At 47.3% G+C, this 26,852-nt stretch overlaps 2 protein-coding genes across 9 annotated transcripts in view; both read right to left on the bottom strand.

The window, feature by feature from the left end:
- The window catches only part of ZDHHC1 (zDHHC palmitoyltransferase 1), a 28,428-nt gene extending 7,488 nt beyond the window's left edge, over nt 1-20,940 (bottom strand). Inside the window, exons 1-8 of one of the 8 annotated variants that reach the window (XM_080552644.1) lie at nt 20,820-20,934; nt 12,152-12,401; nt 9,787-9,913; nt 9,324-9,450; nt 8,589-8,690; nt 7,678-7,802; nt 7,171-7,329; nt 2,877-2,989 (exon numbers count right to left, since the gene is read on the bottom strand). In XM_080552644.1, coding sequence (XP_080408770.1) covers nt 2,877-2,989; nt 7,171-7,329; nt 7,678-7,802; nt 8,589-8,690; nt 9,324-9,450; nt 9,787-9,829 — 669 coding nt within the window. In that variant the 5' untranslated portion in view covers nt 9,830-9,913; nt 12,152-12,401; nt 20,820-20,934. Of the gene's footprint in view, nt 1-2,876; nt 2,990-7,170; nt 7,330-7,677; nt 7,803-8,588; nt 8,691-9,323; nt 9,500-9,786; nt 9,914-12,151; nt 12,402-18,481; nt 18,667-20,819 lie in introns of those variants that run through there. The other 7 variants (XM_080552642.1, XM_080552641.1, XM_080552646.1 and 4 more) reach the window with 7 other exon arrangements.
- LOC308176629 (fibulin-7-like) lies at nt 19,002-26,847 on the bottom strand. Its single transcript, XM_080552663.1, has 10 exons — nt 25,463-26,847; nt 25,108-25,205; nt 24,639-24,795; nt 24,326-24,496; nt 24,000-24,125; nt 23,726-23,848; nt 23,515-23,652; nt 23,270-23,408; nt 20,597-22,489; nt 19,002-19,725 (listed from the first exon to the last, which is right to left on the bottom strand). Exons 2-9 carry the CDS (start codon nt 25,174-25,176, stop codon nt 22,129-22,131), a joined length of 1,284 nt encoding a protein of 427 aa, XP_080408789.1. The 5' UTR covers nt 25,177-25,205; nt 25,463-26,847; the 3' UTR covers nt 19,002-19,725; nt 20,597-22,128.
- Nucleotides 26,848-26,852: the final 5 nt, after the last annotated feature.

The following is a 26,852-nucleotide window of genomic DNA, read 5'->3' as shown; positions in this document are numbered from 1 at the left end:
ATGCACCTGAGTCTCAAATGAAGGAGAGCAGACACAACCTCATGTCAATTTGAAGCAGCAAGCCTGGAAAAAGCAGGGTGGGGAGATGCAGGCCTTTCCAGAGGAAAACTCACCATGGCTGCAGTGAGCTGCAGCAGGAGACGTCCTTGTAAGACTGTGCACAGCTACTGAAAACGATCAGGACTCAACATGCACAGCATACAAACAGAAGTGCAGGCCTGGCATTTCAAAGGAGGATAACAAATGATGCATCTTCAGAATACCATGAACAATTCTTTCCAAGCAGGCAATAAAAGAGCCTTTTAAAATCCATTCTGTGTATTTCAGCCTTTTAAATTATGTATAACCAAAGCAGCCGCATAGAAGAAAGTAAAGGATTAGAGCTGACAAGCAGAAACAAATGGAAGAAGACTCGATCAGTAGGAAATGCAATGTTCTCTCAGCATGACGAAAGCTACAAGCACAGTGCAGAGCCCCAGCCTCTCTCAGCTCCCACAGGACAGCCAGCTGTCAACCGTGACAGCAAGACAGAGACACCCTTACCGCCCGGGTTGTTAGCCTTCATCTCTTGCTCTTCCTGAGAATAGACTGCTAAACCAATTTGAATCTCAGTTAGCAAAGCTCACGGCCAACTTATAGGTCCTGCCCATGCTCAGACCTCCTCTAAAGGTTGATTACAGCCGTGCCCACCCACAAACTTCGTGGTTATAAATTCTGACTGTTCTATAATTGTCTACAGAAAACAAAAACAAAACCAACCAAACAACAACAACAACAACAACAACAAAACAGTTACTTGCACTTGCTGCTTTGGCTATAGTAATAGAGGCAAAGGCTGTATGTCCAACCTTTTTGCATTTTTGTGATATCTGAACCATATAAGTGTGCAAACAGTGCTTTTATTTTCTGCGTGTCCTGAGAAAGATTTCACAAGTATATAAGAATCCTTCAACCTGAACATAGCTGAAGACCTAACTGCAGACAAACATGGAAAATGGAAGCCAAAACCAACATCTAAGCTTGAAGAAGCCTCAAATACAAGGATTAAAGGGGAATTGCATGTTTCTTCTTACTCTCTACAATTAACGAGCAGTTAAGACAAAGGTGGGAAGAACATGATTTCTATTTTATGCTTGCAAGATCTTGGATCAATTACAAAGGACTTCTGTGTTCAAACTAAAGGCTGTAGTCAACACAGCTTACAAAAGGCGAGTCACTTGGTGTACTCCTACTCCGATGTATTTGTTTGTGTTTATCTCTGGTTGCTATGTAAGGAACAAGGAAAATCTGGTGGGTTAACATTTTTCTTAACAATGTTACTGGGCATCTTCCAGTCTTTATTGTTCCCCAAGGTACGAACTGTAGCTCTGAAACACAGAACTTTTCACCCTGCTTCTTCCACGCTGCTGCTACAAATTAACCAGATTCACACATACCTGGACAAGCAGCAGCACAGACAGGAGAACAGGACTGAATGGCCACATCCCTGATGTACCCCCAACACCAGAGTCCACCTCTGTTCAGAAATATTTTCAGTATCAATCAAAATTTGGTAACTAGGAAATCATTAGAGCTAATGTTTTATTATTGCTTTAATTTTCATGCTCTCTGACACAAAGCGCCAAACATCCTTGTTGTTATGGAAACCTCCGTTTAAACTGAAAGTTCAAATTTTCCAAGACAGTAAAAGAAGTATATGAAAAGCTGGGGTATCCATATTGTACAGAAAGAGAATTGGCTCACTTTCCCTTTTCCTTTGATAAGGTAAAGCTTTTAATGTGTCCAGAGAGATCCCAGTATCTCTACACAGAACACCTGGATTAAGCTTGGATGTAATTAGTTTCTTATGAAATATAAAACTGGCTGTGTAGTAGGCAACTCACTTGCATAAAGCTAGGTAGAATTACATGGGATCGCAGAATCACATAATAATTTAGACTGGGAAGAACTTCTGGAAGTTTCTAGTAAATCCCCTGCCCAAACCAATACAAATGTTGTGCAGTCAAATTTTAACTCCAGGGACAGAGTTGTCTTGCAGCAAAATAAATTACCCTGAACCTCTCAATTAATACCGCAATATTTGCCACTGCACAGTGCAGCAGGACTGAAGCCTTGTAGAACTCCTTTACAGCAATACAGATCAACATCATGGTAATCACAAGGACCCTTATCACTACATAAACACGAAGAAAAACAAAGCTATCTGGGTCATTTTTGACCATGACTGGTGCCCTTTTCTTTTTCAGAAGCTTTAAACTGTTCAGTATTAGCTGCTCAACAGTTAACCCCAGTTTCTCCAGTCCTAGAGCCTGCCTGCTTTCAGTCATGACCTACAGTACCACGCACATAAGCCATCAAAATGCACACTGCCACCAGAACAGATGGTTGTGCCCTTTCCAGTGACAGGTCCTTCCCACTCTCCAGTCATCCTCTTTCATGCTGACACAAGCACTTACGTGACTGCTTGGTGAACCAAAGGGGAGGGAGCTGGCCCAGCTAAACACTACCTCAACTATTTTTTTAATAAAGTAAGTTTATTCTTACACGGACAAATTCCCCCACCCTGTTCAGTGCATGACTGTAACAAACAGCTGTGCTGGCAGAGCAGAATAGATAGTCCGGGGCCCAAAACAAGTGGCGGAAGAGAAGGGGTGGGAGTGATTCATTTGAAATCAGTACTTGCTTATGCCTAGAGTGTTCATCAAGTCACAGGCCTTAGACTCTCTCACATCCCATTCTACTCCACAGAAGTACTTCAGAAGCCTTACCTGTAGCCACTGCCTCTAAAATTTGGAGCTTGCAAAGCTGTGGCAAACTCTACACAGTGAACAAGTGTGGCTTTTTTACAAGAAATGGATTGAAAGTACAATGAGTACCTGACTGGGGATCACTTGGGAGGGACAAGATTCCAGTTGCTTGTCTGCCTCTTTGGCCTCTTGCTGGGGACGCTGCTGCAGGATGTACTCATACGTAGTCAGCTTGTTCCACACTGGGAGGAAAGAGAGAGCTGTCAGTGCATGAAAGGCCCCTCCCAATTTTACTTGCCACCCACAAACAGCCTGAAAAACTATACAATATTTAATTAGGAACTATAAATATGAGAAAACTGGTATTCTAAGAGAAAAGTACCTTCACACTGTCTATCTTACTGTATCCTTTATTGTGATCACCACAACACTTTCTCACAGGCACAGCGTTCAGCTGGATGTCTGATGCCTCGTACACACAGTACAGCCTTTTAAGCTATCACAATTCATTCCGCTCATTTCAGAGCAAAACCATTATTCATATCCAATATGAGAAACATCCGTATCATATAGAAAGCTCAGTGAGCAGTCAAAAGGGATGTAATGCTAAATGTAGAAGAGAAATTCAGCAGGTTAGTGTGTCCCATAAAGAAGATTGAGACAATTAATGTCCAAAACAGTGAGCACCAAATGCCCGACTCATCTCATGCCAAATAGACACGTCCAAAGCTCCTATGTGCCTGAGTTTATATGCTCTTAAGGTCTCCCACACACAAACACATCTGCTTCCATGAATGAGCAAAAGCATTTTACATTTCTGAGCAGCTTGGTTTTCTCATGAGACTCAAAACATCTAAAACTAAGACATTCCTCCCCTCATGACCCTGATGTAGTAAGTATTTTTAGACCACAAATGGATGCTGCAGCTTTTTACTGCACAGCCTGGTAAGCCTTATTCCTGTTTACAGTAGCATAGCCGTTAAATCAGATGCCTAGGGTATGGGACATCTAGACTAAAATCCTTGCTCTGCCTGAATACATTTGTACCAGTAGTATCCTACCCCTCAAAACCATGCCATAAACACAGGACTAGTTCATAGGGAAGTGGGGAAGAACAGAGGAGAAGGTGCCCCTCCTATTAAAGCAGCGACCATATGAAGAACAAAGAATCCAATATCCATTTGGCCAGGAAGACAGAACATAAAGATGAATGCGAGTCTGAAGCCAAGTGATTACTGAATGCACTTAATGAGGATGGTACCAAGTGCTGGCAAATGCTACTAGAATTGAATCTGAATGCATGATTTGAGAAACAGAATATTGCTTCAGAAGCAAAGGGCTATATACCATTTTTAGTTTAGAATTCATTGGTTTCTGAATACTTAGCAGAGCAACTTTTAAAATATTTTAACATTTGTTTAGTCAAAAAATACTACATTTGTCCAGACAGCACATAATTGCAGCACATAATGTGTAACACATAATCAAAAAAGACACCTCCCTCCAAAATTCTGAAGAGCCATGCTTCCCTGAATGCCTCTACAAATTAATCTCAATCAACACTTAATTTTGAACACACAGATCTACTACTTTGAAAACAATCTACTGTGATAGCACCAAGTAGTTAAAACCAGGACAGAAATTCTGAAAAGTTCACTGTGCTCGCAACACAGACATTCAAAGATTTTCATAGCTAAATCTGATTCAAGCCAGTTTGTTGTTGTTGTTGTTGTTTTTTAATGCAAAACTTAAAGGCAATATCAGCCATGGGGGTGCTATTTTTGTTCTATAATTTAATTACACAGGAAAAAAAGATTCATGAAAAAATATTCATGACCAGTAATTATGTTTCAAAAGGGTGGTTCATTCCAATACTGTCTACCTTAAAGTATTCAGATGAGACCACTGAAAATTAAATGTGTGAAATAAGATGAATTTAAAACACAAATAATATGTCTCTCTCCCTGAATCTTAGTTGTCAAAATAATGCATACCTTGTAACATACAATATAGGCTTCAATGTGGCAAAGTTGCTCCTTTTAAGCAAGGACTTACACAACACACTTTTGCACAGCATGGAGCACAGCTTAAACCAGCTTCAATAAAGTACCAGATGTCAACATAATAAAATAACGAAAATTAACAATAATTAAATTCTGTTTCCATGTAACTCATAAATATTATAAATTGTGTCAAAACTAAAAGTTAATTAGGCTCAAAATTTATTCTGAAAGAGGAAAAAAATCCCCCCAAGAAAACAAAAAAAATCAACCCCGGAGTAGAACTGGTGTTAAACATGCATGTTTCTGTTTGACAAGAGAAGGCACGACTTTATCCCAAGGAGGGAGCACCCTCTTGTGGAAGTTGTACACAAAGACAGGATAATCTACAGCTCAGCACTGGAAAGAACAATCCTGTTTTTTTCATCCAAAATAAATTTTCCCGGAGTGACCCCAGCACTGTGAGGCTTTTAGTCTGCATTGCTAGGTCAACCTTCGAAATCTCCAGGCATCACACCATTAACCAAGTCAAGTCAACTTTTAATTGCACCAAGAAAGCAAAACTGTGGACTGTGACCAAGTCTGGAACTGCACTGATTTGTGCTGGCTTAATTTGTGTTCACACCTGTATCACCGTTAATGGACAACCTAAGAATCCACCCAAGAATTGTCTGCAAGCAGTCTTCACTTCTCTTCTCACACATCCCTTCTCCCCTAGTTTTTGCACCACTGACTTCAGCAAGTGCGAGATCTTCTCTCATCACAATTTACGTAAGGCAGACAAATAGCATGGTCTTCACTTCACACGATGACAGAAAAAAGGTTTTTGATGACCATTTGTACTTCCAGGCAAAGCTATCCCTTCTATCCATCAGGAGCAACAAGTAGGAGATCTAATGTGGAGCCTTTCTGAAAAGTTCTCCCTCTGAGTTCCACAAGTCATTTCGTGTCAGTACAGCACAACTTCCACAATGGGACCTGATCTGGAAGTTGGACTTCCTATTAGAAAATTAGGCCAATACCATCGCCACTTCTCTTGGGTAACAGAGAAACAGGACCTCTCATACTACAGAAGCAGACGGGATCAGTGAAGACCCTCAGAAGCCAGTGGAGACAATTGAATCTGCCATTACTGGCATGGAGCTGGAATTAACCACTCCATCTCACCTGGCCTCTCTGCCATTCGCCCAGGTGCTTGCAGTTTGGGGTCAGTACCAAGCACAGAAGATCTAAGCTGGTTTTACAGAATGGCAAAGGACATGGGAGTGCACCTTGCTCACATCACATTGTGCTTTAGCAAGTCCTACAGCATGAAATTGACATTACACAAAACCACCTGGGATGCAACATTAATTAGCAAACCAGATGAATATGATCTGGATAAACTTCATGTGGACTATATAAAATCCTACATATTTATATATAAAGTCTTTCATTACTATATTAACCAAGAACAATTTAGTTACTTTTATTATTTTTTTTCTTCCATTCAAGAAAGAATTGTACTCAAATTGTACTTGTACTCAAGATTGGCACCTTGTACTCAAGATGCCATCCTTTAATATCTAGGACTTACTAGCAACTGCCCAATCACTATCCAAGACATTCTGGAAATAGCCACTGATGTAGTTCAGCAAGTGAACTCTAAGTTTATCTGGAGTCTAAGTTTTTGTATGATTTCTATGATTCAGCCCTGAATGAAGGAAATGGTACTGATGGGAGGTGGCCTTATTAGAGCTTTCTGAGGTAATGACTTCAAGATGCTCCTGGGGTATCTCACTAAAGTGGGAAAAGGTATTTCACTGGCTCCACTCCACCCTTTTGAAAGACACAAAAAGCCTCTAGATAGTTCTCTAGACAGAAGCCATCTGCTTCTAAACAGATAGGCTCCTCACTATCCCTAGAAGAAAACAGTCAGAGATGAGATGGTACATTTAGGCCAAATGCACACTCTGGGTTGCATAGAGTTATTCTACAGATATCTATGAGGTTAATTTGCATCCTGGAGACAACAAAAACATTTATCTGAGGTCTTACAGACAGGATGAGAGGTTCATCCCAAGTCAAGCATGTGTAGAGTGTTTTCTCCCTGGTGGATTCTCTGTTGCCCTTGGTGAAAGAAAAACTTGAGTGAACTAGTGAAATTTGGAAGCAGCATCTAATGGGACTTCTGCACACTGCAGTAAGAGAGGGCCTCTAGGGAAAATCAGAAGTATAATGTTAACTCCAACTTTTTACCTCTTCAGTGGTAATCTTGCACGTTGTGTGCATAGTTGTAACACAGGTGAACACACAGAATGAGTATAAGCTAAAATGAAGAAAATGAAAGAAATAGAAGAAATAGTAGAAGCTATTCTACTTATTCTTCATATAAAATGAAGAAAATGAAATGGGGACGCAGATGACAGGAACATAATACCTACTAAGATAGATGTGAAAGGTCAAGAGGTGGCCTAGCAGGAACACGGTCACTAGGCTCAGTAGAATAAAAGTCCCAGCTGGAACCAAAATGGCTGGAGCCCCAGTCTCAACAGGAGCAGCAGGAAGAAACACAAACCAGACGTCCGTGTGGTTCTTTAGAACTGTAAATCAAAAACAGGAGAGGTCAGCAGATTGTCCAGGTATCTCTAACTCGACTTTACAGCTGGAAATACTGTTAACTCAGAAGTGGCTGCAGGTCCATTATGCACTTGAGGCTTAAGAAATTTTATATTTGCAAGGCCTTTAGGAAGAGCAGCTTAGTAGGCTCTGGAAGGAAACACATTGCATCACCTGAACAGAGACGCTCCTGTACAAATATAACAGGAAAGGAATAAGGAACAGGAGCTCCTCCTCAGTGGGAAAGCCCATGGAATCCAGTCCCACATGCAGCTGGCCCTTGAGATATGCTGGCTGACTCACAGGATGCTTCACTGAAGCATTGCTGTTACCTTCGTAGTGCTGGTCAGAGCGAAGCATCATGGGGTTAATGAAGAACTCCACGAAGACGTAGCAAGCAACGAGCAGCAGAAGCCCAAGGCCCAGAATGGCAGACAGGACACTATTCAAAAAGAACCTGCCAAAAAGGTGAGAGCTCTGAGTGGCTTCAATAACTTCACACATACAATTCAAAGGACAGACAACCCAGATTACTGTGGCACTTTCACAGATGTTGGGCAAGAGTCTTATTTGTTACCCTAAACTGTGACCCGTTAGAGCAATTCTAGTTAGAAGGCAATGAAGTATACTTATGATAGACAGCTCCCGGCACAAAATCTAACAGCAGTGTATCGTGGCAATCAGCAGTTACAACTCTTTGCTTCCCATGCAGTTCTAGTGCAGGAAAACTGGCTGAGAAGCAATAATCAGTGATAGCTTCCCTATTCTTTATCTTAAACCTGGCCTAGATTAGAGTTACCTGTATGCTGCTGTAACTCCTGCCTACTGGCAAGTCTCTTAGGGAGAGCAGGCAGTTTGGATTCATGTTGTTTCAGAGATGGGAACAACAGTATGACCATGGTTCTATTCCCACTCCAGTTCTCACAGACATTAAGGACAGCCAGTTACCATCACATAAGCTTTTTCTAATACCAAATAATAAGAGCATGCTTTCTGTTTTTACTTGTAAAAGCTTGACTACAAAATTCTATGTGTAGGAATTTTATCCCTGGTTATTGGGATGCCATAGTCATGCTTGCATTTTTGATCTGGTTTTCTCATGACTGACTTTATGCAGCTGGGATCTGAAAGAAAAGTGGTTTCGAGTGGCTCAGTCCAGATTACACTGAGATGCAGGAGCATCCCTGGAAGGGGGATATTACTTAAGCAGCGATGTGTTCTTGTTACAGTGCCAGGCCCTTACCAGTAATTCCTCTCTCCCACACAGTTGTTGAGCCATTTGCAGTGGTGATCAAAGCCACACACACATTTATTGCAAGTTCCACAGTGCTTTGATTTGGCACTCCTGCCAAAGAAAGGGTGGTGTTAGAGTGGCAGCACCAACAGGTTACCATGCCTTCCCAGTGACACAGGTACAGGGGCATACAGCAGTAGAGATCCTGGTAGTCATGAGAATACCTATGATATAGGGAATACTTAAACTACCAAACATATTGGCCATATTGGCATTGTTGGACCAAATTCCCAGATGCTGCAAAGTTTGTCTTTTTAACGCACTGTGCGATTTCTAGTTTAGAGATCCCAAACTCTTTAGCAATTCTACAAATTTTGATCTTAAAGTCTGCCCTCCAAGCATTTCTTGCTATCCAATTAGCATCTAGCCAAATACAAGCACGCACACACAAGTTACATATTGTTCTCAGATCTAACACCAACATCCAGGTAACACAGAACAGAATAGTTCTCTCCACGCAACACAAGAGCAATTAAATAAAACACTGAACCATGCACACATTTGACAGTGAGCATCTACCCAACTAACTGAAGCCTGCCACAGGATGAAGTTTTACTGGCACTATAGAGTTAAGGGTTTCAGGGACTCGATTTCAATCTTATAGTCTAACAATAAGAAGAGCTTTAAGGTGAAGTGTAATGGTGAAGAAGAAAGATAAATAGAAGAAAAAGAGAAAATACTTACACATTTACATCACAGACATGGCAATGATGGTTTTCAATGACATGTGCATGTTGATTACGATTGAAGGTGGCCAGAGGCCCTAAATAGTTTTTTTCTCGCACATTTGCATCCGCAGGGTCAATGGAGACTGCAGTAAGATGAACAACTAAATGATAGATAAAACACACTCCTGGACACTGAAGTACACAGTTAAGGATTGTATGAGTGGTTTAATGCATATATATTTATCCTTAATACACAAAGCCCACACAGACGAGAAATATATGGCTTGTAACTAGAAATTACCATATAACTGATTATGGCACATTAATCTGAGCTTTATTAACAAAGAAGTTTCCCTATCTCATGGTAATAAATATCCTCTGCAAAAAGAAAACTAAATCTACAGGAACAACCCTCCTTATAATGTACTATTCTGCCTCACAGAAATGTCCTCCCTAGCACAGGAGTTTTTAAAAATTACCTTTACTTACCAGAATCTGACCCCATGTGCAGGCTGTTGGCATAGGTCCACACTTCTTAGTCCATACAGAATCCTTGGAAAGGAACAGTCAGTTAAGGCCGTGCACATGCCCCTTCACAAGACCAAACTTCCAAAAAAGAGAAAAAAAAGTCACATCAAGTAACCAGTACCGATCACCTTGTTTTCCTTTTCTTTAGTCTGAATCCCAAGCAAGAGGATCACCCCTCTAAAGTAGGGTCCTACAGAATTTAGAGACAGAGAATATCCAAAATTTCTCATTTGTTTCTCCAACTATTATCTGTTTGGATTCTTAATTCCAAACTCAGTAGCAAGTTAGAGCAAATAAGCTTTAGAAGTACTTCTGATCAAACCTCAAGTGACTGCCAATATTTGGAAAGACTACAAAGCAGCAGCTTTACATATCTGGAAAACCACTGTGCTCCAGAGTTTGCTCCTCAATACACTGTGATAGATGAGCATGCACGCAACAATTAATCTTCCAGTTTATTTGCTATAAAACCAGATATAAACACATCATTGATCATATTAAAGTCTATGGAAAACACAGAAGTGTTGTAAGGAAATAAGAGAGAGAGAGAGAGAGAGAGAGACATTTGTGCTGTAATAACTGGTAGTAAAGCTTTGGGATACATTAATCTGATGAGTTAGAATGACTTTAGACAGAGTTATGAAGATATTTGGCATACAAATTTATGAAGTTCAAGCCTTGATAATACCAAGGACTTCAGTAAGATAGGCAGTTGTAAGACAACTGTGAGCTAAGGATATTAATAATGCCTAAATCATGCAAGAGTAAGTAAAACTATAAACAAAAGCATCAGTCACAATAATATCAAAGGTTGTATGGACATATGAATATATGAATACCACATGTACAAATTGCGTAAGTGCATATCCCAGGAGCATCTTTTCAGAACTCTTCCCAAGATTCTGTCTGTAATATTTCTGGGTTATCTGGTTCTGCTAAGAAAGCTTTAAATAAGAAAGGCTGCTACTAAAATAAAAAATAAAATAGGCTGCTACTAAAGGATTTTCTTGTTTCCAGTTACAGAACAATGTTAAACATTCCCCTTGGTTTCTGCCACAGAAAGACTGACACATCTGGAGTAATCTTTATACAAATTGCCAGAGATTAACCTAGCAAAAATTTTTTTTTTTGCCAAAAAGCAAAAATGGCGCCTGTTTAATTTCATTCTAATTTGACCCTTGACAACAGGAAGTCCTAAATACATTAAAATGTGTGTACATATATATGTACATGCATAAATCTGCTTTGGCTTTGTTTGACATTTCATAAGATAGGTCAGACTTCCTGACTTTAATCTCGCTGAGCCACTTTGTCAATTTTCTTTTCACCAGGAAATATGCTACGGGAGAAATGACAAAACCACACAGATACACACAAATTATAATCCCTCACCAGCTTGGTTAGCAATAAATTCAAATCTCAGGACTCCTTCTTCTAGTCTGCAACTTCCCAGACAATCAAATCCACTAGGAGCCAGGGCCTGGCCTTGAGGAGGTGCCTTCCTTGGTGCAGGTGACAGTACAAGGTGGCACTGAGTGCATTAGGATTGCTCCCCAGCACAGGACCCCGCACTCCAGCACAGCCCCTTCTGGAGGCGCACAGCCCCAGACCCTGCAGCCAGCTCTGCTCCATCCCATGGCCTTGCTGGGGAGTGGGAGAAACGTGATGGGAGGTGGGGAAGAGGACAGGAGGAGGAAAGCGTGCTCAGGCTGGGCACAGAAGAAGATGACTTGACAGTATGAGCACCTCAGCTTCAGATACTGCCTGCATTTGGAAGAAATAGATAGATGATAGACCTCTCCTCCTATGGTCACTCTACGCCACCTTGTATTTCACTCACAGCTTTCCTACAGAGGAGAGGAAGAGGCTTCTGGGAAAAGATCAACTGCTTGTTATCACAAGGAACCACACCATAAGATCATACACTTATAAAGCTGCCTTTCAAGACTCGTTCAGTCAGCACAGGAAAGTGAGGCAGCTCATCATGGCAAGGATGTTTGGGGGCTTTTCTTTTCCCTATGACTTCCCTCGAACGCTGCAGCCCACTTGTAGAAAAAGATAAGGCAAAGGAGATACATAGGCAGGAGTAGACAGCAGAAGAGCTTTGAAGGCAAAGATAGTGAAAGAGAGTGATGAAGGAGGCAAGTAGAATGTTAGTGATCTACCTAAGTGGAGGGACAGAGTGGGTCTCAAAATATGTGTTTTTTAGAGACAAAAGATCAAGATTCTGGCTCAGCCGCTTCTCCTATGCTTTATATGCTACCTAACAACATTTTTATATTAAAAAAAACCAACAAACTGTTGATAGTTTATTACAGTTCATGCTCTCCTCTTGACCAAAGGATACGATATAGCCAGCGGGCAGCCAGTGGAGGGGCAGGAGAGGAACGAGGATTCCAAAGCCAACCAGTGCAAAGAAGAGGTACAGCAACCAGGCAATAATCTGGAAAGGGTGCAGAGGCCAGCTCCAGCCATTCCTTCGAGCGCGTTGGACCTGCACCTCAGGAACAGCTTCGCCGAAATTCTCTGGAGCTGTCTTATTAGGAGGCTTATTGCAGATATTCATCTACAGAAATAAAAAAGGGGAAACAAAATATGTGATATAAAAATATGGTTACTGAGCCCTGCTCCTGGAGATATGCTCCAAGAGGATGGACAGAAAGTCCAAGAGACCAAGATAATGCATCGGAGGAAAGATTTCTCTCTGCAACGAGGATTAATAACCTATAGTGACAAAAGGGGAAAAACAATTACACAATCTAAAAGCAAGTGCTAATAGCTGCAAGAAACAACAATACCTCAAACTTTTAGCTAAGGGAAACTTGCAGGTTTTGCCAGTCTTTTGATGGATCTAGACCAAAATCAAGTAAAAAGAGCATAGGGTGGCAGTCTGGAGACGGAGTATGATATGATCTGTTTGGGGGATGTGTTCATTTCACAGAGCTGTTTTACAGGTGATGGCAAAACACATGCTTTCACCTGTCTCATGTATGCCATATATTCCTTTCAGCTAGTGACAAGAAGTACAGTGAAAGCCAATACCCCCACTGGAGGACATGGTCTGGAATCACAACTTTAGCGCTACACAGCACCCAAGAAAACAGACCCCTTTGTCAGCAACAAAGGAAGTGGAAAGACTAGTAACTTAAAAAAATAAAATAAAAAAGTGAACAAAAAGGGGAAAAGGAGCAGGAATTGCTCACAACGCAACTATAAAGCCAGCTGTTGCTAGAAGAAAAAACAGAATGTTACATATGTGAGAAAAATCTCAATTTTCTTCAGACAGGATCTTCTGTGAAGCCATTTTATTCATGATTGCAATGGCGGGCGTCCTGCCAGTTAGGAGCGCATTATAGTAAACAAAGCATAACCTTTTATTCCCTATTACCCGACGCCTGATCACCTCCCCTGTTTCCTCATTGGCTGAGTACTACAGGTTCACAAGCTACTCGACGCTCCTCTACACCATATATGTACAATTTTTTTTTCAACCCTTTAATTTCTCCTTTTCCCTTTTTTTTTTCCCTTTCTTATGTTTTGAGAACTTGTGAGTTCCGCACTCTTGAGTTTTTCCAACAGTAAGGTGCAATATTCTTCTTTGGATGTCACGGGAGATGACAGATATACAATGCTATTATTATTACAATACCCACAAATAGTTGTTTGAGCCAATTCTATTCAGGTAACCACGAAGTTAGTTTCTCCCAAATTTTTTAAGTCCTCAGGAAGTGTCATCTTGATCTACTCTATGTAGGATATTGGTTTTTTGTTGTTTTGTTTTTTCCAAATATTTTTGAGATCAGTCAAATTCATCCCATTCGGTTTACATATATACAGCAACTAGAATTAATTACAGTGCATGCTCCTCCTTATGAGGTTATTAATAAATCTAATACTATTTGATTCTAGAGTACTATTTTTGCAAAGTTATCTAACTTATTTTCTAGTTCTTCAATTATAGCTGAGATATTTAAAATAGCTTTTTCTAATTCACTCACCCCTAACCAAGGTAAAAACCACCTTGCAAAGCTGTGAAATGCTAGAGAATTTTACTAGAGAATTATCTAAAGTCCACTTAATTCTGCGTATGGTCTTAAGGGGATTTGGCTTTGTGGGTCTTCAATAATAGTTACATTTGGAATTATTGCTTCCAGGGTGCAAGCTCCCTTCCATCCTAGGGGCAACACCTTCCTGGCTTTATTGCCACATAGCCAGTACCACTCCTTGCCATTTGGGACAGACTATCCGGTTACAGGATTCTCATGTTGTATCTGGTGTGCGTTATGCATATTAGCATTCCCGTGGCTACCATATTCAGTACAATATGGATTATTCCCTATTTCATGGGTACTTCCACACCCAGGGTCGGTAATATTGCCCCCTGAGTTTTCTATCAATGTTGTTTAAAAGGCACCTTTGATAACACAGTATAATGTAGCCAGTATTATGTGTAGGGAGCTCAACTTCAAAATATGTTCCTTCCCAGGACTGTGTATGATCTGTCGTTTTTAGAAATCTAGAGAATCCAGACACAGTTGCTGCTGGAAGTAGCAATCAGGGACAAGGCCTTTTCAATCTTTCCAGGCACCTAGGTGCAAATCCAACAATTATTTCGAGATAGAACTCAAGAGATGTTCTGGATTAACTGGAAATGCTGATTTTTCCCTCCATCCTATCACTAATCCATTTAGAATAGGTATTACTAAGATAAACTTAAAATACATCATTTCTTTCTATATATATACACCCCTATAATAATTGAGAAATAATAATTAAGAAAAACAATAAAAATCACAAACTAATAAGGATTCTTCCGGTGGGGATTAAATACCCCCCTTTTCTCCCACTTCCAGGGAGTGTTCCCTGGAAACACTCCAATTCTGTGTTCTCATTAATTCATTAAGAATTCTTCTAAGGAGAAGTTAAAGGTTTACAATAGATAGTTTTAACAGTTTTAACCTTAAAAGCCTTTGCTAATGCAGTCTCTCAGGTATCAGGGTTAACTGATGCTTTTACCCGGGTATGAGCCCACCCTTTCTCAGCTATTCTCACTGCCATCCCAGTAGTCAGGAGCACTTGGAACAGTCCATCCCACTAAGGCTGCAGTTTCAGTTCTCTCCATGTTCGCATCAGAACCCAACCACCTGCTCGGAATGGAAGGATCAGGACTTCCAAGGGTGGGGTTTGACCTAATGATCCACGGGTCCTGAGAGATGACAAAGAGGACGACAGCCCGAGCATATAGTTCTTAAGAAAAGCAACTTTTGTCTCGAGTTGAGGTAATTCATTCTCTTTGTCCATGTACAGCAATCCAAATAATATTTCATATGGTGAAACTCCCACATCTTTTCTTGGTGCAGTTTGAATTCGGAGAAGTGCCAAAGGTAAGCACTTCGTTTGGGAAAGCCGAGTTTCCAGAACTTAGTCAATGCCTTCTTTACTGTCTGATCCGCTCCACCCTTCCAAAAGAGGAAGGATGCCAAGGAGTGTGAAATTTCCACTTAATTCCTAGAGTCCACATTAGCCCTTGCAATATTTCTGACATAAAGAGATTTCCTTGATCAGAGTCAGTATTTTCAACAATTCCCTACCTGGGAGTTATTTGTTCCAGAATTACTTTAGTTACTATGTTCACAGTAGCAGATACTGAAGGGAAAGCTTCCATCCACCCTGACAAATGATCTACCAAGACTAGTACGTATTTAAATCTACATACTCGAAAGACTTCTGTAAAATCTACCTGTACATTTTGGAAGTGTTGAATCCCTGGTTCTCGCCTCCCTTTGGGCTGACAGCGGATACTTTTCCTATTTACCTTTTAACATACTACACAACTCCTGCATACTTGTTCAGCCAGAGTATATATATTCCTACACATAAGTATTTCCATAGCACAGCGTCACACATTGCTTGAATTCCCCAATGACCCTCTTGATGTAAAACAGTTAATATTTGCCTCATTAGCACTTTACTCAGCATTTCTCTCCCATCAGGGAGTATCTATTTTCCTTTGGACTTCGTGACTCCTAATTCCTTAAGTACTTCTTCCTCTTAAAACTTTTTAGTTCTTTTTAGTTTTGAGTAGGGGTAGCTCAACAATTCCCTGAATCCTCTCTGAATTTATTCTTCACTCTAGATGCCTCTTACTCTTCACACTAGATGCCCTAAATATTTGACTTCTCTTTCTACGAATTTTAATTTATTTTCCAATACTTTCAAGCCCTGTTTTCCCAGAAAGTTGAATAGCTTCTCAGTGGCTTCCTTCACAGCTGTTTTCTCCTGTCCTGATAATAAAAGATCATCCACATATTGTAACAGTAACACCTCCTTTGGAGGTTGGAATTACTCCAAAATTTGTTCTAGAACTTGCCCAAATAAATCGGTGGCCCTGTAAACCCCTGAGGTAAATTTGTCCTTCTGTATTGCTGCTTCCGCCCCGTTTCAGAGTCTTTCCACTCAAAGGCAAATATATCTTTGCTCTCAGGATCTGAGAGCACCCCATTAATAACACCATTATTCTAGCCTAACAATTTACTATTTGAATGCCCAATTTCATTATCAAATCCTTTCCCAACAACTCAGCCCCTGCCTCAGGTGCATACAATAATTGCCCAGTGATCATTCTGTCCCTAGTCTCAGCTTGGTGTCCCCAAAAAGTGGCACTGTTATCCCAGCCCCTTCTACCCCCATCACATTTAGGGTTTGATTAGTTAATTTAAGCCTTGATACTTTACAGGCCAGTAATGACCTTGCTGCCTCAGTGTATTGGGTTCACATGGCAAGGTTCTGATAGCGGGGGGGGCTGCAGCGGTAGTCCCTGTGGGAAGAATCCAGCAGCTGCCCCATGTTAGATAAGGGCCAGTTTCAGCTGGCTCCACGGGGGCTCACTGCTGCCCAGAGCCAAGCCATGAGCAATGCAGTTTGTGCCTCTGTGAGAGCACATCCAAGAAAAGGAGAAAAAAAAATGCTGCACAACAGCAGCTGGGAGAGCGAGGAGTGAGAAACCTCCCTGCAGACACCAAGGTCAGTGCAGGAGCCCTCGAGATACACTTTTTCATGTATCAGGGAGCTAGCTTTCTGAGAAGCCCCAGCTCCCCTATTCTGAATTTGTAACAGCAGTCTCTCCTCCTTCTTCCACTCCGGATACTCCTATTTGAAGTGGCTGGTCTGGCCACACTTAAAACATCTTCTCAAAGCCTGTCCCTGCTAGGATTTAGGCTGCAACACAGGTAGCTTTCCTTTTCTGTCCTTCCTTTATCTCCCTTCCTCTCCTTTCCATCCTGGGCCCTCTATCTCCCCCTCTGCCTCTCTCCCCAGTATGCTGTGAATACCATTTGTTTCGCTCTCTGCTTTTCCTTCTCATCTCCCCTCCTGGCATACACCTTCATACTACCTACACTGTTCACTCCATCCTCCCACCTTCTGGAGCTTTTTCTGTGCATCTGGCCAGGCTTTAATCACAAAATGAACTTCAAAGAGCCCTTGGGCTACTGGGTCCTCAGGATTCATCCCTGAGTACTTTCTCATTCTGACCCTGAGTCTCTCATATGATTTCTATGTTGTGGGTTGTTATTATTTCGGTTGGATAAGCGAATGTTTCTGCTCTATTGGAATTACTCTCGGTCCGGGGGGAGGGTGTTAGTTCTTTCCCATTCTTGCATAGCTGCCTGCCGAATCATTCTCCCCCTAAACATTCTTCTCCAGTGAATAACATACTCAAGATTGACATTTCCCTCCCAGGAATAAAAATTAGGCCTTAGAAATGGATTTGACTGTTCTGCTAGGCCCTCAATTAAAGACTTCATTTCCTTCTTAAAACTCCTAACCCCTGTGCTGGTAAGGGGGGAGTGGCACCGGCCCTGCATCAGCCCTGCATGGTCCCACCGGGACCTCCGCTCCTGCTGTTCCACACTCCCCAGCGCGACTTCTCCAGGGACAGCATCAACTGCGGTCTCTGCCTCCCCTCCTGGAGCAGCTGCCGCTGCCTCAGGTGCAATATTAGGATTATGGGGAGCATAACTTTATTCCTCCTCCAAAAAAGGAGTCTTATTGTTTACATATACATTTCAAGCCTGAATTTTCATCAGACCCGTATTTTGGCCAAAATACTGAAGTTCCTTTTATTGGCTTTTTAGGCCGGACAATTACACGATATCTAACAATTTTTAAATATATATATATTTTAAATCTTTTTCCCTAGTTTTTGGATTGTTTTTCCAAATCCTTATTCTCTCCAAAGGGCTATCTTTAGGCACAATCCTGGGGTCTCCATCCCCACCCTGCTGACTCTTGGAACCCTTATCCCCCATCTCTTCCTGACGTGCTGCTGTGGACTTTACCACGCACGGGGTACCACGCGCCTTCACCTAGGATGAGGACAGAGGTGGGGTGTACTGCTGAGCACCTCACTTCACTGTGCTCAGGGTACCGTACACCTAAGGGCTCAAGCCACCGAGACTCTTGCTTGTCTCTTTTACTTCGTCCCTCTCCAGCCGAGGGGACTTCGTTCGTCCCCTCACAGGACTACAGAACCTCGCGGATCGGGACTCCACACTCGCTTTGCACTTAAAGTGAGTCTCATTCACACTCCATACAAGATTCTCCCTGAACCCAACCCAAGGCAAGATACGGTAAAGTTTCCCTTACCTCGGTCCGTGCACGGCTTCCCAGTCCGGGTTATCAGTAGTAATCCCTGTGCCTGTACCCGATCCGGGCTGGACTATGTCTGGGCTGTGTCTGTGTATGTCAGAGCTGGCCTGCCTTCTCCCCAGAGCTTCGCAGAGCCTGTCTTCAGACTAACAGTCTCAGTCCTTTGCCGGCCATACCAAGACGACCCACCACCCCCGACAGGATCGCTGAAATCAGCGGGGTGCACCTTCCTGTCTGTGGTGGCAAGAAATCTTCGGCAGGTGACAAGATCCCGGACGAGCCCGCAGATTGTGAGAAAAATCTCAAATAATTTTCTTCAGACAGGATCTTCTGTGAAGCTATTTTATTCGCGATTGCAATGGCGGGCGTCCTGCCAGTTAGGACCGCATTATAGTAAACAAAGCATAACCTTTTATTCCCTATTACCCGACGCCTGATCACCTCCCCTGTTTCCTCATTGGCTGAGTACTACAGGTTCACAAGCTACTTGATGCTCCTCTATACCATATATGTACAATTTTTCTTTTTTTTTCAACCCTTCAATTTCTCCTTTTTCTTTTTTTTTTCCCTTTCTTATGTTTTGAGAACCTGTGATCTTTGTTTTACTGTTCCCACACTGCTCATCCTGTTTTTCTCAAGCTTCTACTTTATTTTGGAACAGTGAGGCCTTCTACTCTCCACTTATCTACTTAGCATTTCTCCTTATTATGTCTACACAACTACCTTGGAATACAGAAAATTAGTTCTCTACTGCAAAAACACAACTTAGTTTCTCACACATATGCAGGACATCCATGCAGTAAACTGCCAAACTATTTAGCTGTCCTACAACGTCTGGACTGCCAGCATGAGTGAGCAAGATTTAACTGCAAAGATGAGTTACAAACCATAACTCATACTGGAACCATAACTGGAAGGTTCTTGGCGTTTATGTGTTTGCACAACAGCTACAACCTCAGATGCTATTTCAGTTTGTGTTGGATTGTTAGTTGTTGCTCTTTGCTTGCCACTGAGCCAGGGTGAACCTTTAACAAAACCTGCCTTGGTAAAAGAAATACATCAGTTCTTCATTCCCTGGGACAGCAGAGAGTTGGGTTTCTCTGCTTTCAGCTAGTCCCTTTGCACTAGTGTGCTGAAAGATGATGAGGAGGAGGTCTCTGGCTCACTCATGTTGTTTTTGATAACGGTTCCAGTACCAGAGAAATTCCAAAGGGCTGGAAGACAGCAAACATGCCAACGTGCTGAAAGAGCAAGCAAAATGGTTCAGACTTTGGTACACCAACTGTACCATCAGTCCAAGCAAAGATGACTACTGGGGTCAAGTGATAAAGAAGTAGGAGTAAGAATATAAAACAATATAATTTATGCTCATCAGCACAATCTTATGAGCAACCAGTTTGGGAAAAAACAAACAAACTAACTTTGAAGAAATTAGCAATGTCTGCCTACATTCATAGTTCAAATTTCTACATGGCCACTGACTCATCAGTTATGACAAAGTTATTAATAATTCAATATTTTTCTCATTAAGGTTGTTCAAAACTTGCTTGCATTTCACTCTGAGCTACCTGTTACAAAAACTGCTCAGATGACTTGAGAAAACTCCCAGGTTTCTCCTTTCTCCTAAAAAAAGCCTGGCCGCAGAGCCAGGTCCACGCAGACTCTGGAAGCCTTGCTTTGCTGCAAGGCTTTCCTGAGACTGTTTTATAACATCGGGTGTTTTTAAAGTCATCTAGTATTTTTGTACGGTTCTACAGAGAGAAGTTTTAACAGAACTGTGCCTAAAGCTATTGTAAACTACTTCCTAGCTAAACAGTTCGTAAGACTACAGTCGCCCCACAACTGATTCCTAACAGACTTTCCAGAAACCCAGAAGACACCTGTGTGACGCTGCCCTCAGAAGAGCCAGACCAGTGTTCCTCTTGCCCTTCCCTCACGACTCGAAGGTTTCTCCTGTGGTTATGCACTGATTATCCACTGACAGTGACGAAAACCACTGTTAAGTGAGGAGGCTGCAGGATACAGCCTCTCCCTCCCCAGCCCCTCGCATTTCCTTTCCACAGAGAACGCTGAACAATGACAGCAGGGTGCAAGGGCACACTGGGGGCTTACTCGGTCGCCGCTGAGGAGAGGCCACGTATTTGATGCTGGTTATTAACTCGGAGGCCGCAGGTTTCTCTGCTCGCAGTCCCCGAGCGGGTGGACGCGGGGACGGACAAGGCACGCAGCGAGCGGCGAGGCCCAGGGCCTCGGAGGAGGCGGCGAGATGAGACGAGGGCTCCTGCGGAGTCCCAAGCAGCCACGCTGGGGGCCTCCACCACTGCCCGCTCCTCACCTTCTCCCCGCGGAGGCGGCTCCGGGTGGCCCCGCACCCGCCTCATGCCCGGGGACGGGCGGCAGCTCCCGGTGCCTCGGCGGGCTCAGGCCGCTGGGCCCGTCGCCATGGCAATGGCCGGTCTACGGCGGGGCGCAGGCGCCAAGCGGCGCTGGGCGCGTTGCGCTGCAGTGCTGCTGCTTGGCTCCTTACACCTCCCTGAGCCGGCCATGAGGTGTTTTCAGGAGATTTGGCCATGTTTTCACAAGAAACAAGGCTCCCCAGGGTCTGCACCTGAGGGGTGAGGCCGGTGGACGGGCCTCCCGCATGGTGCCGTGGCCTCCACCTCCACCGCCTCAGCCCAGCCAGTATCTGGGGAGGCTTCTCCCGTGCCGAGCCCCAGCAGCGGCCCTCAGGTGCTGGCGAGCGGGTGCCCGGCTGGCCCGGAGCACAAGGAGGTCTTTATGAGCTGCCCGTGGGCTGTGCACAGGGGCGGCTTTGTGCGAGGGGCGCCGGCCCGGCGCGGCCGGAGGCTGCCGCCCTCACCCGCTGTCCCCACAGGCCCTCACCACCTCCTCGACCGCCTACCACGGCCCTCACCCCACACAGGATGGATGCAGGGGGTGCAGAGCCTGCCACCGCTTCTGCCTTCGCCACCCATCGCCTTCCCCATGGCAGCAGGTAGGGGGGAGGAACAGCCATAGTGGGGTGAAGCCGGCTGGCACGTGCCCTGCGCGGCTGGGAGCCCTGCTGCCCTCTCCACACCACTTGTGGGTCTGGCACCTGCCAAAGGGGCTGGGCACGAGCCAGACCCCCTGGCTGTGAGCAGCAGGACATTGTGTTCAGCACAGAACGAGGACATCCTTCCTACAGCTGTTTTCATTTTATCGGAGGTTACAAGGCGCAAGGAGCCAGACCTGCACGGCATGTGCGGTCTGCATGCTCTGCCATGCCCCATCGCGTGCTGGCGGGCTGCGGTGGCAGAGGTAAGGAGGGCTGGCACAGGTGGGCACGCAGCCTGGTCCCCTTGCAATGCGCATCTCCTGCTGTAACCCCCATCATGGCCTCTGGGGTTTTCCTTGCAGCCTTAGCAATGAGCGGGATGCCTTCTGCAGTTGCTTTGCCCTAACAGCCGTGAGCAAGCATTGTGGGAGAGGGATTGGAGAATATCATAGAATATCCCAAGTTGGAACGGACCCACAAGGATCACCAAGTCCAACTCCTTGGTATGTCTCTAATGGGACAAGAACGGAGGTCACCGAGCTGAACCTGCTTGGTGCCCTGAACAGGGCAGACCCTGGCTTGGCCCCACATCTGCCTCCAGCAGGGATCAGAATTCATACGGGGACACAAAGGCCGTGACCTTGAAGATGTGCTTGCCCAGCAGCACCTTGCGGGAGAACTCGCTCATCTCCAGCTCCACCTCCAACGTGGCTGGCCCCACCACCGGGCTGGTGAGCACCAGCTCTCCCGTCTGTCGGTCGGAGCGCCGCACAGCGAAGACGCCCTGGCCACGGCCGCCCATGATGGCGAAGCGCAGGCTGTCGCCCACGAAGCGGGTGGTGGACATCTTGAAGAGGACGCGGGGCACACTGCGGTTGGCCTGGAGAGGCAGGTAGTGGAAGGAGATGGAGGTGGCAGCCAGGCGGCAGGCTCGGCTGTCCATGGGGCAGGGGTTCCTCTCGCACTGGCTGCCAGGAGACAAGAGGTACCACAACTCAGCACCGTGGTTGGCAGCACTTGGGAGCTGCCTGCTTGCAAACAAGCTTATGGTGGCCTTTCAACCACTCTGAGCACCTCCAGCCTCATGTCCTGAGGTGGAGCAACACAAGAAAGCCACATCCAAGGAGGCCCAGCCTCCAAGCTGCGTCCCTGGGCTGGGCATGGGATCTGGAGGCAGATCCGCAGCCTGGTGCAGGGATTCTGCTCTGCCTGGGGTGCTGCAAGAGCTGTGCCAGGCGAGGGGGAAGGAGCCAGCGGGGCCGGCTGTGCTTGGCAGCCGCGCACAAAGCAGTTCAGTCTCGCGAGCAGGACCGGGGGGCTGTTTGCATGATGGATTGCAGCCAGAGGCACTGCATGAACGTACAGAGGAGGGGAAATGGCGTAGTTCCCCCTGGAGTCCTGGGCACCAGCGCTGCTGGCATTTGATTAATGCTCCAGTGAAGCCAGCCTGTAGCACAACTCCCGGACAGAGGTGCTTTGCTCTGGCTGGAGCCCTGAGCACTGTGCAGCGCCTGGATAAAGCCACCTTGTATTTGGGTGCTCCTGCCCACGCCCCCAACCACTGGCATCTCAAAGCCTTTGGCAAGAGTCATCCTGGAGCTTGCCAAGCACTCCCTGTTTGACAATTTGCTGCCAGCACTCTCCTTGCTTGCTCCCTGGGTGCTATGATATGATTCTCTGGGCACATGTAGGGCCCATCTCCTCCTTTAAGAGGGTGCAATGCAGCCCACGCCACGCACGGTACTCACAAGCTGGATGTCTTGACATAACTGGTGTTGTGGCGTGGCGGGGGGCACTTGGGGCGCACGCAGCGGTGGCCCCCGAAGGTGTTGATGCAAAGCTCACCGTGGGTGCAGTTGTGCTGGCTCCCGGTGCACTCGTCCACGTCTGCGGTGGCAAAAAGGGGGTGAACGGGGACGGCCCCACACCTCCTGGCTGTACAGGATGCCCTTTGCCACGGTGAGCACAGGATGCTTGTTGTCCTGGATCTTACCCTCGCAGGTGTTGCGGTCAGCATGGAGCACGTACCCCTGGGGGCAGAGGCAGCGGTAGGAGCCCGGGAGGTTGAGGCAGTCGTGTAGGCAGAGCCGGGTCTGGGGGCTGGGCTGGAAAAGCTGGCACTCATCGACATCTGCGGGGCACAGCAGGGATGGATGTGGGGCAGCCTGTCCCCGACGAACCTTATCCCTCCTCTTCCCCCATACCTTGGCACACGCCTCCAGCTCGCATCTGGAAGCCGGCGTCACAGCTGCAGTGCCGCGAGCCCGGGCGGCCCTCGGCACAACGGGGCTGGCGGCTGAAGGAGGAGTTGCTCAGCGTCACCCAGTCTGTGGGGAGGATGTGGTGTCACCACCAGGGAAGGATGGGATGGGCACAGCATGGCCCCGTGAGCATCCCATCCTCCTCCACCCAGGGGATGTACAGGGCAGCCCTAATTCGAGCCCCTGTCGAGCTCAGGACGGGTCTGAGGGCACCTACAGGCATAAATGGGGCTCTGGCAGCTGGTTCCCGACCAGCCCCGTGGGCACAGGCACGTGTAGCTCTGGTTGCCATCCACGCAGGTCCCACCGTTTGCACATGGGTTGCTGGAACAGTCATCAATACCTGGGGAGAAGGAGCTCATAAATACCACGAGACCAGGGCTGGGGAACTGGGGAAGCCGATCCCTGCCCCTTCCTGCCACCCGGCCCCGCTGGGACACAGCCCCGGTGCCCATCGCGGTGGCCTCTGGGCTGCTCCCTGTGCAGTCCTGTGGCCGGGAGCAGGGCGATGGAGGAGCCGTCCCCGAGCCCGCGCCACTTCACTTCTGCAGAAGGGCTGGGTGCCGCCCCACGTGCGGTCGCGCCGGCAGGTGCGTGTCTCCGAGCCCACCAGCCGAAAACCAGCGTCGCAGACGAAGTGAACGTCGTGGCCCACCCGCACGCTCCGGCCCAGCTTCCGCCCGTTTGCGGGCACTGCCAGCTGCGGACAGGTCTCTGCGGACAGACAGACGGACATGGGTGAGGACGGGACATCACCAGGCTGGAGCCAGCCCCAGTCCCTGGCCCAGAGCTTGGGATCCTTCCACAAGCTTCTCGCTGGGGACTGACCCAGTGCTGTGGGGATGCCGGGCGTTACCGTTGCGCTTGCCGGCCAGCCTCTGGACGCGGCTCTGCAGCGCCGAGAGCTGCTTCTTGAGGCTGCGCGTGCCCTGGAGGTGGGCAGCCTCCTGCGCCGACAGCAGCTTCTGCATCTGCCGCACGGTGCTGAGCACCTGCTGGTGGCTCAGGCACTCCTGGGTGAAGACAAGGTTCTCCCCGTCACCCGCTGGGCTGCACCGTGTCCCCTCCCATGCAAGCGGGCAGTACTTGGGGACGGTTGGGATGCTCTGAGCTCATCTCTCCCCATCCTACTGCGGGGTCTGTCTTTGCTTCTGCATCTGCTCCAACCCCGGCCCCTCCGCCTGGCCCTGCCCTGGTGCTGAGGGAACACCCCGGGTGGGTCTAGCATCCTCCCCGGCAGGGGCTGAGCCCCCAAACCACCCCCATGGCCCGGGGCAGCCCCACGGGTGACGCGTCTGTGCCCATCTTGGGTGCAGGGTCCTTACCTGGGTGCTGCCGAGGGGCAGCTGCGGGACGCACAGGGCCACCCAGGCTGGCAGCAGGACGAGCAGCATCGCGGCGGGGCTGGCTGCTGCCACGCAGGCTGCAAGGACGAGATGCCAGCAGTCCGGTCCTGCCCCACTCCCCCGGGGCCACCAAGAGAGGACCGAGGTCCCCTCCCCGGTCCAGGCCACCCTGTACTCCTGCGGCCACACCACCAGTGCAGCACTGAGAGACCCCCACCACCGCCCTGGACACCTCCAAGCACCCCCGTGGGTCCCGCAGACACCCCCCCTCCCGCGGTGGCATGGCACCGCCACTGCCATGTGGCATCACCCCAAGGCCACCTCACCCACAGACCTGCTGGGCTGTCCCGCGGAGGGACCTGGCCAGGATTCGGGGGCTCCGGGAGGAGGGATGTGTCCCACGCACCCAGCCCAGCTCGACCCCTTTTGGTCGCTCGCTCGCAGCCTCGCGCTCCTGCTCGTGCGCTCCTCCGCTCGCTGGGATTTATCCTTGGCGCGTGTCTGCGTGCCTGAGTGTTTGTTGGTTTTTCCCCTGCCCAAGCCGTAGGAAAGTTTCCTCTTGGCACCCGCGCTGGCCTCTCCCTTCCCTCTCTGCAGATCAGAGGGTTTGGGGCCTTTCATGTCACACGGGCAGCAGATGCCGGCTTTCCCTGCGGACACGGCGTGCTGCCGCTCACATGGGCTGGCCGGGGCCAGGCGGTGGCTGTCACGGCGCTCGCAGCGCTACCGGTGCACAAAGCGCACAGGGGTGTGCGGGATGAGGCCGATCCGGTGTGTTTGACAGGCACGGGGAAGGCTCCTGGGACAAGGGGTGGCTTTGGGGTCTGCATCAGGGCGGAGGGGGGAGCCGGGCTTCACTGCAGGCTGGGGTTGGGTTAGCATTAGGGTCGGCATCAACATCAGGGTGTGGGTTGATGTTAGGGTCAGGGTTAGGATTGGGATGCTCCCAGACTGTCCCGCGTGGGAAGGACCGGCCTCACTTGACCCCAGAGGAGGGGGAATGGCAGTGGGTGACTGTCCCCTGGCCACCCCTGAGGCTGGAAGCCCAGGAAGGTGCCATCAGGCTGGGACATGGAGCTCCAGCATCACCCCTCGCTGCAGGAGCCAGGACGAGAGGGGAGCGAGAACTGCGGCAGCAGCATGGGGGACACGGGCTGGTCTCTGGGCTGGGCTGTGGGGGGCTTGGCCCCTCCCCACACCCCGAGCTGGCTGACGCTGCTGGTGGGGGTGTCAGCACTGGATGTGTGCAGGGGCTGTGCAGGACACCAACGGGCTGCGTTAGCCCCTTGCTTTTGGGGGCTCACTGTGATGGGGCTCAGACATTTCCCCATACCAAGGGGTCCCCCCAAGCTGGGGCAGATCCCCCGCAGCAGAGCCCCCTGTCCAACCCCAAGCATCTCTCCCGCTGCTGCCCACCCCGTATCCACGCTGCCCAGCTCGCCGGAGCGGGAATTTGGCTTCGTGCCCACGGCTCCCTCCCTGGTGGTGTGCATTACCTCCCCGGCATGTTTAATTCATGGGGCAGGAAGAAAGCAAGCAGTGGGGTTGGGGGGGCGATGCCGCCGTCCCCCAGCCCATGGCATCCTCTCTTTGCTGCCCGTCCTGTCCCCAGGACGGTGGCGGGGCTGGGACCGAGCCCCCCATTTGCATCCACCCCATGTGCTCGGCGGAGGGGCCCCTGAGCTGTCTCCACCGCCCGCGTCTGTTTTGACAGAGCTATTACT

The sequence above is a fragment of the Anser brachyrhynchus genome (assembly GCF_964034855.1).
Source record: "Anser brachyrhynchus genome assembly, chromosome: 12".
NCBI lineage: Eukaryota > Metazoa > Chordata > Aves > Anseriformes > Anatidae > Anser > Anser brachyrhynchus.
Note: the sequence above shows the minus strand (reverse complement) of the source record. Positions and strands in the feature narration are given on the sequence as shown.

Bases quoted from the DNA above. Each gene is read 5' to 3' on its own strand.
- LOC308176629 (XM_080552663.1), bottom strand. From the start codon at position 25,176: ATGCTGCTCGTCCTGCTGCCAGCCTGGGTGGCCCTGTGCGTCCCGCAG. The intron at 24,796-25,107 runs GTAAGGACCCTG...GTCTTCACCCAG, and splicing joins TGCCCCTCGGCAGCACCCAG to GAGTGCCTGAGCCACCAGCA. The intron at 22,490-23,269 runs GTGAGTACCGTG...GTCTCCTGGCAG, and splicing joins TATGTCAAGACATCCAGCTT to CCAGTGCGAGAGGAACCCCT.